At 39.9% G+C, this 7,713-nt stretch overlaps 1 protein-coding gene across 1 annotated transcript; it reads left to right on the top strand.

Moving 5' to 3' along the window:
• Window positions 1–4,734: 4,734 nt before the first annotated feature.
• Window positions 4,735–5,364, top strand: LOC106563365 (pro-MCH 2). Its single transcript, XM_014128867.3, has one exon. It carries the CDS (start codon window positions 4,802–4,804, stop codon window positions 5,198–5,200), a length of 399 nt encoding a protein of 132 aa, XP_013984342.1. The 5' UTR covers window positions 4,735–4,801; the 3' UTR covers window positions 5,201–5,364.
• Window positions 5,365–7,713: the final 2,349 nt, after the last annotated feature.

Below are 7,713 nucleotides of genomic sequence, written 5' to 3'. Positions count from 1 at the left end.
GCTAAGTGCTTTTCATATAAATTCGATATTCATTTTAACTTCATCGGGGTAGGGGGCAGTATTTTGACGTCCAGATGAAAAGCGTGCCCGTAGTAAACTGCCTGATACTCAGGCCCAGAAGGTAGGATATGCATATTATTAGTAGATTTGGATAGAAAACACTCTGAAGTTTCTAAAACTGTTTGAATGATGTCTGTGAGTATAACAGAACACAGATGGCAGGCAAAAACCTGAGAAAAAATTCAACTAGGAAGTGTGGAAATCTGAGGTTTGTAGTTTTTCAAGTGATTGCCTATCTAATACACAGTGTCTGTGGGGTCATTTTGCACTTCCTAAGGCTTCCACTAGATGTCAACAGTCTTTAGAACGTTGTTTCATGCTTCTACTGTGAATGGGGAGAGAATAAGAGCATATGGAGTCAGATGACTGAGAAAATGACATGAGCTCAATCTCGCGCGCTCCCGTGAGAGTTAGGTGTGTTCCTTTTCATTTCTGAAGACAAAGGAATCGTCCGGTTGGAATATTATGGAAGATTTATGACAAAAACATCCTAAAGATTGATTCTATACATCGTTTGACATGTTTCTACGAACTGTAATATATCTTTTTTGACTTTTCGTCTGAACTTACTGCGCGAGCAAAGTCCATTTGGATTACTCCACTGAACGCGTGAACAAAATGGAGGTATTTGGACATGAAGATGAACTTTATCAAACAACACTAACATTTATTCTGTAACTGGGATTCCTGGGAGTGCATTCCGATGAAGATCATCAAAGGTAAGTGAATATTTATAATGTTATTTGTGACTTCTGTTGACTCCAAAATGGCGGGTATCTGTATGGCTTCTTTTGGTGTCTGAGCGCTGTACTCAGATTATTGCAAAATTTGCTTTCGCCGTAAAGCTTTTTTGAAATCTGACACAGCGGTTGCATTAAGGAGTAGTGTATCTATAATTCTTTGAATAACAGTTGTATATTTTATCAACGTTTATGATGAGTATTTCTGTAAATTGATGTGCTCATTCACCGGAAGTTTTGGGAGGCAAAACATTTCTGAACATTGCACGCCAATGTAAAATGGGGTTTTTGGATATAAATATGAACTTTATCGAGCAAAACATTCATGTATTGTGTAACATGAAGTCCTATGAGTGCCATCTGATGAAGATCATCAAAGGTTAGTGATTCATTTTAGCTGTATTTCTGGTTTTTGTGACGCTCTCCTTGCTTGGAAAATGGCTGTGTGGTTTTTCTTGTCTAGGCGCTGTCCTAACATAATCTAATGTTATGCTTTTGCCGTAAAGCCTTTTTGAAATCGGACAGTGTGGTTAGATTAACGAGAAGTGTATCTTTAAAATGGGATATAATAGTTGTATGTTTGAGAAATTTGAATTATGAGATTTTTGTTGTTTTGAATTTGGCGCCCTGCTATTTCCCTGGCTGTTGGCGAGTGTGGCCCGCAGGTAGCGTCCCACATACCCCAGAGAGGTTTTAAGGTTGTTTTGATTTAGAAGAAATATAAAGCGTTTAAATTAATGTTTTTTATTTGTTTGAGGACAGTAATTGCATTAAGAAGTGGAGTTTTGCATCCTGATAATCTCTTTCCTTGTCTATCATACAAAACTTCCATGAATATCATACAAAACTTCTTATGAAATTTAGATTTTATATTTGAGAAGGAGAAGGGATAAGAACATTAAAGGAAGCCATTAAAGCATTTTTTCACACACATATACCCTCTACTTCAACTTTATTCCTCTTAATTGGGGAACAGTGAGAGAACTTTCAGGGTGTAATTTTTATATATATATATGCGTTCTAATGATGTATGAATATCAAGAACAAAGCACATATCTTTAAGGATCAATTTCTTTAAAATGTCTTGTGAAACTACCCCAAGAGACAAAAACATCTTCCACGTTCAGGTGTGTTACAACTGGGTTCAACCACTGGACAAAAACCAACCCTTGTCAAACAAAAGCTGAGAACTGGCAACAGGCAAGATTTCCAAGATGGGCTCTGCCCCAAAAAGACACACTTCTTCGGAAGAGTGTTGCATACTTTAAAAGTTCTTACGCAGGAACATTATTTGACCTGAGGTCATCACTATAAATCACCAAAGCTCATCAAGGCAAGCGAAACATTGACGGTCTACCAGCCAACATCTCCTTCTTTGTGCATGTCTCTTGCCATGCTGACTTTGAACACGACAGTGTCACACCGAGGGCTATGTGAGCAGGTGTTCTGACCTTTAACTCCCTATCTGCTATTCCTAATTAGGTAAGGTTGTAAATATGCATGTACCAATAAGTGAGCAAATAAGGCTTTAGGGCTACTCCATGCCAGCTGAAAATATTTTTGTGATCTCAGATTGTTGGCAATTATCACATAGAAACTTTATTGGGAGGAAGGTTGTTTTACATTTGTATCACAAACCACTTTAGAGAAAATCATGTTAATTGGCAATTTTAGGCCCTTTTTAGACCTATGCATGCCTCGAAATACCCAATGATCTGTGAATCATACACGATACAGACAACATCTTGGGTTCTTTATACTCCTCACAGTGTGCTCTCAAATATACACTTTCACATTCATTTCTTTTTAGGCATATTGTTTGTAACAATATACTCTTCAAACATGTAATATTTCCAGAGTGGTGCTTTAGATTTAGACACCAAGATGTTGTCTGTGTCATGTATGGTTCACAGATCATAGGTTTCTTACAGGAGGTATCTATACAGTGCCTTCAGAAAGTATTCAGACCTCTTGACTTTTTCCACATATTGTGAGGATAGAGCCTTATTCTAAAATGTATTACATAATTTCTTTCCCTCATTAATCTACACACAATTACTCATAATGACAAAGCAAAAACCGGTTTTAGACATTTTTGCTAAATCACATTTAAATAAGTATTCAGACCCTTTACTTGAAGCAACTTTGGCAGCGATTACAGCATCGCGTCTTCTTGGGTATGACGCTATAAGCTTGGCACACGTGTATTTGGGGAGTTTCTCCCATTCTTTTCTGCAGATCCTCTCAAGCTCTGTCAGGTTGGACAGCTATTTTCAGGTCTCTCCAGAGATGTTTGATCGGGTTCAAGTCCGGGCTCTGGCTGGGTCACTCAAGGACATTCAGAGACTTGTCCTGAAGCCACTCCTGCTTTGTCTTGGCTGTGTGCTTAGGGGTTGTTGTCCTTTTGGAAGGTGAACCTTTGCCCCATTCTGAGGTCCTGAGCGTTCTGGAGCATATTTTCATCAAGGATCTCTCTGTACTTTGTTCCGTTCATCTTTGCCTCGATCCTGACTAGTCTCCCAGTCCCTGCCGCTGAAAAACATCCCCACAGCTTGATGCTGCCACCACCATGCTTCACTGTAGGGATGGTGTCAGGTTTCCTCCAGACGTGACGCTTGCATTCAGGCCAAAGAGTTCAATCTTGGTTTCATCAGACCAGAGAATCTTGTTTCTCATTGTCTGAGAGTCCTTTAGGTGCCTTTTGGCAAACTCCAAGTAGGGCTGTCATGTGCCTTTTACTGAGGACTGGCTTCCGTCTGGCCACTCTACCATAAAAGCCTGATTGGTGGAGTGCTGCAGAGATGGTTGTCCTTCTGGAAGGTTCTCCCATCTTCACAGTGGAACTCTGGAGCTCTGTCAGAGTGACCATCGGGTTCTTGGTCACCTCCCTGACCAAGGCCCTTCTCCCCTGACTGCTCACTTTGGCCGGGCGGACAGCTCTAGGAAGAGTCTTGGTGGTTCCAAACTTCTTCCATTTAGGATGATGGAGGTCACTGTGTTTCTGGGGACCTTCAACGCTGCAGATATTGTTTGGTACCCTTCCCCAGATCTGTGCCTCAACACAATCCTGTCTTGGAGCTCTACGGACAATTCCTTTGACCTCATGGCTTGGTTTTTGCTCTGACATGAACTGTCAACTGTGGGACCTTAAGTAAACAGGTGTGTGCCTTTCCAAATCATGTCCAATCAATTGAATTTACCACAGGTGGACTCCAATCAAGTTGTAGAAACATCTCAAGGATGATCAATGGAAACAGGATGCACCTGAGCTCAATTTCGAGTCTCATAGCAAGGGGTCTGAATACTAAGGTACTAATACTAAGGTATTTCTGATTTTTAGTTTTAATACATTTAGCAAATATGTCTAAAAGCACAGGTAGCAGATGTAGCGGATATGCTCTGAATTAAGTGATGTTTCCTATCTTCTCCAAAGCCTTACATCAGTGAAATTGTGAATTTCCTCTCAATACGTCTACAAAGAACCCTGCTGGTTTGACATGCACACTAAGCTCTTCAATGATTATTTGTTTATTTTTCAACTGTAATCCCACCTGAAATGCCTTATTGGACATTATTGTAAGACATCCATGAGAGGGGAGTACGTATCATTAAGTGGCCTTAACCACAAGGTAGTCAACGGGTGGGTAATCCAGTCTAGTTCTTTTAAAGGGCAAGGTTTTTGGAATTACGTCTTCCCACTGTTTCATTCGAACAGACTTTAGAAAGACCAGCCACAGAGAAGCTTAATTAACTCTCCACCAGACAAAACACTTCAGCACTGTTAAGGATCTCATCAACCATGTCTTCATACCTTTGTTTAATATCCTGACCCACAACAAGAGGAACAGCAGTGATTTAAAAAATGTCCAACGTGGCTAATCCTGGAGGTCCAAACGGTATAAAAGAGGAAGACGGACATCTCAGAGTCAGAACAGCCTGAACGAGCTTGAGATCACGTCGCCCTGCAACATCAACCTCTACGAAGATCCTCATTCTCCAAGATGAGAGACTCGGTCCTCTCCGTCATCTTTGCCTTGGCACTTTCCTTGGAGTGCTACACACCATCCATGGCGATCCCCATGGGCAAGATGGAGGACACAGCCTTGGAGCAAGATACTCTAGACTCCCTACTGAACGAAGAGGTGGCCGAAAAAAAACCGGATTCAGTCAGAAGCGGGAGCTCCAAGATCATCGTGTTGGCAGACTCAGGCCTGTGGAAGAACCTGAACAGAGGACTTCCTCTCTACAAGCTGAAAGCTGCAGCTGCAGGGCTTGACAGAGCCCTGACCCTGGACCGCAAAGAGGCCGACCAGGACCTGAGCCCCAGCATCTCCATTGTCAGGAGGGACACCATGAGGTGCATGGTGGGAAGGGTGTACCGGCCTTGCTGGGAGGTGTAGATGTGACCAATGAGCTCGTCCCATCTCGTCATTCATCTGCCAGCCAGATCTACTATGCTGCATCTTGTCCTGCCTCATCTTGAGTTGTATGATATGATCTTTCGAGTATGTATTAATGTATTTAGACAAATTGATATCGGTCATTAAAAAGACAGAACACTGAATTTGACGTCTTGTGTATGTTTGACTGCATGTTATTATTTAGCTGCCTTTATCAGTCGTAATAAGGTTGTGACAGCCAATGAAACACAATAGGACTTGTCCTATGAGGCTTTTAAAATATTACCATTCTGGAATTAACCACAGTATAACATTTACAACAGCCTTTTGTTATTTGGTCTGTAACGTTTACATCACTCTGGAGTGGGAAGTAAGTGGGAAGTAAGCCTATAAACTACACAAGAGACTTGCATCATTCAGGGAATAAAATGGTGTTTCTAACAAACCAGTATGATATCAGCATTAATACGCTGAACTCCTATTCTGTTTGTTCAGCTTCTGAGTGGATTCTGTCCAGCTTTCAGATAAAAAAGGGAAGTGTATTTATTGCTGTTTGATTGTGGAAACCATTGATAATCATTCCCTCTTTTGGAAGTGGACATGACTGCATGTCTCAAAAGTTGTTGGGGTGAGCTGAGAATTAACATGGTAATGAGTTTGTTTAAAGAAGCAATTATTTGGGTTGATGATGATTGCTCAAAGATAGCCTTTAATCACTGGTTAGGTGATAAGTTAAAATACAAAAATTATTTCTCAGTTTCTTGAGAGAAGACATCAATGTTAATATGGTTAATCTTGTTGGTTTTCAAAACATTTTGTGTTTTTCAACACACTTTGTCCTGTTTCTCCTCTGTATACTGTGTCCTCTACCGTTTTCATCTTTCCACTTTTGCATCTTTCTTCCTATAGCCCATACACTACTGCTTTCCTTTGACTACATTGTATAACTAGATTCTTACTTGTTAGTAGTATATTGCTAATTACTGAGGGAGCAGCATGTAAATAAAAAATACTAAATTAAAGTCAATGAACTGATGAGTGAGGTTTCTCCAACAAAGCTTGACATTTTGGAACAATATATCAGACTTTGTCTCAAAGTTTGACATGCTCTCATGGTAGACATGCTAGTCCCCATGTTTACATTACTAACATGTCTAATGGCTGAGTGTCTCCTTATTTACGATATAAACCTACCTTAAGCAGACGTACTTAAACTTTCAAAGCATTAGGCTGTATATGATTTCCATTAAGTGCTGCAGTAAGATTGAGAAAACTCCTGAATACCAGTATGCTGTCTGCCTCTTGTATGTCCGCCATTCTGAGGCACACTTAAATTGAGAATGACTTTTATGGTTTATAGTTCAATTAAGAGATGCATTAACCTTCTTGTTATTACATGGGCATTAATTAAGTGCCTTAAGGCGTTGGAATGGGACTATTGTATCTGCAATGTTTTGATGTAGCCACTCTGTCAAACGCAGATGCAAACGAAGGTCTGAAGATTTGTACGGAGATAGTCTGTGCAGCAGGCTAATTAAAGTCCTTTGTAGCGTTGATTATTCAAAAGAACACAGCTTACTATCATTTATATTTGTTAGGTTTAATTGATGCCTTTTTTGCTGGCCCACCTGGAGTGTGTTTTGAATGTGTTCTTTCTAATGACCTTGAAAGGGAGGTATCAAATGATTATAAACATCATAATGATGCCAGATGATTCAACCTGGACTCAAGGGTAGACATAACGTAGTAAACGTTAATCTATCTCTCCGTTTAGTATGATATGTTACGTTTCGTATGGTATCTATTCATTCATTTGTATGATATGTTATGAATTTGCAAGTTGTTGTTGGCAACATTAACTAGGTGGCTAAAGCTGATGTTAGCTAGGTGACTAACGTTAAGAGCATCATCCATTGGATGTAGTGATCACAATATCGTGGCCATATCTAGGAAAACCAAAGTTCCAAATGCTGGGCCTAATATAGTGTATGAGAGGTCATACAATAAGTTTTGTAGTGATTGCCATGTTGTTGATATAAAGAATATGTTTTGGTCCGTGGTGTGTAATGAGGAGCAAACAGACGTTGCTCTATCCCAGTTACTAATAAGCATGCACCCATTAAAAATATGACTGTAAAAATGGTTAAATCCCAGTGGATTGATAAGGAATTGAAAAAGTGTATGGTTGAGAGGGATGAGGCAAAAGGAATGGCAAATAAGTCTATCTGCACAACTGATTGGCAAACGTACTGCAAATTGAGAAATCATGTGACTAAACTGAATAAAAAGAAGAAGAAACTACACTATGAAACAAAGACAAAGATCAACAGTAAAAATTAGACATTTTGACTGAGAGAAATTGATGACACAAATATTGTGAGGGCTGTTTTGTTAGACAGCTTTTGACATTATCGATCATAGTATGCTGCTGGAAAAACGTATGTGTCTAAAAATGTGTCTACGTATGCGGATGACTCAACACTATACACGTCAGCTGCTACAGCAACTGAAAT

This window comes from Salmo salar, chromosome 11, assembly GCF_965601325.2.
Source record: "Salmo salar chromosome 11, fSalSal1, whole genome shotgun sequence".
Taxonomy (NCBI): domain Eukaryota; kingdom Metazoa; phylum Chordata; class Actinopteri; order Salmoniformes; family Salmonidae; genus Salmo; species Salmo salar.
This window is presented reverse-complemented; position numbering and strand designations above follow the sequence as displayed.

Bases quoted from the DNA above. Each gene is read 5' to 3' on its own strand.
- LOC106563365 (XM_014128867.3), top strand. From the start codon at position 4,802: ATGAGAGACTCGGTCCTCTCCGTCATCTTTGCCTTGGCACTTTCCTTG.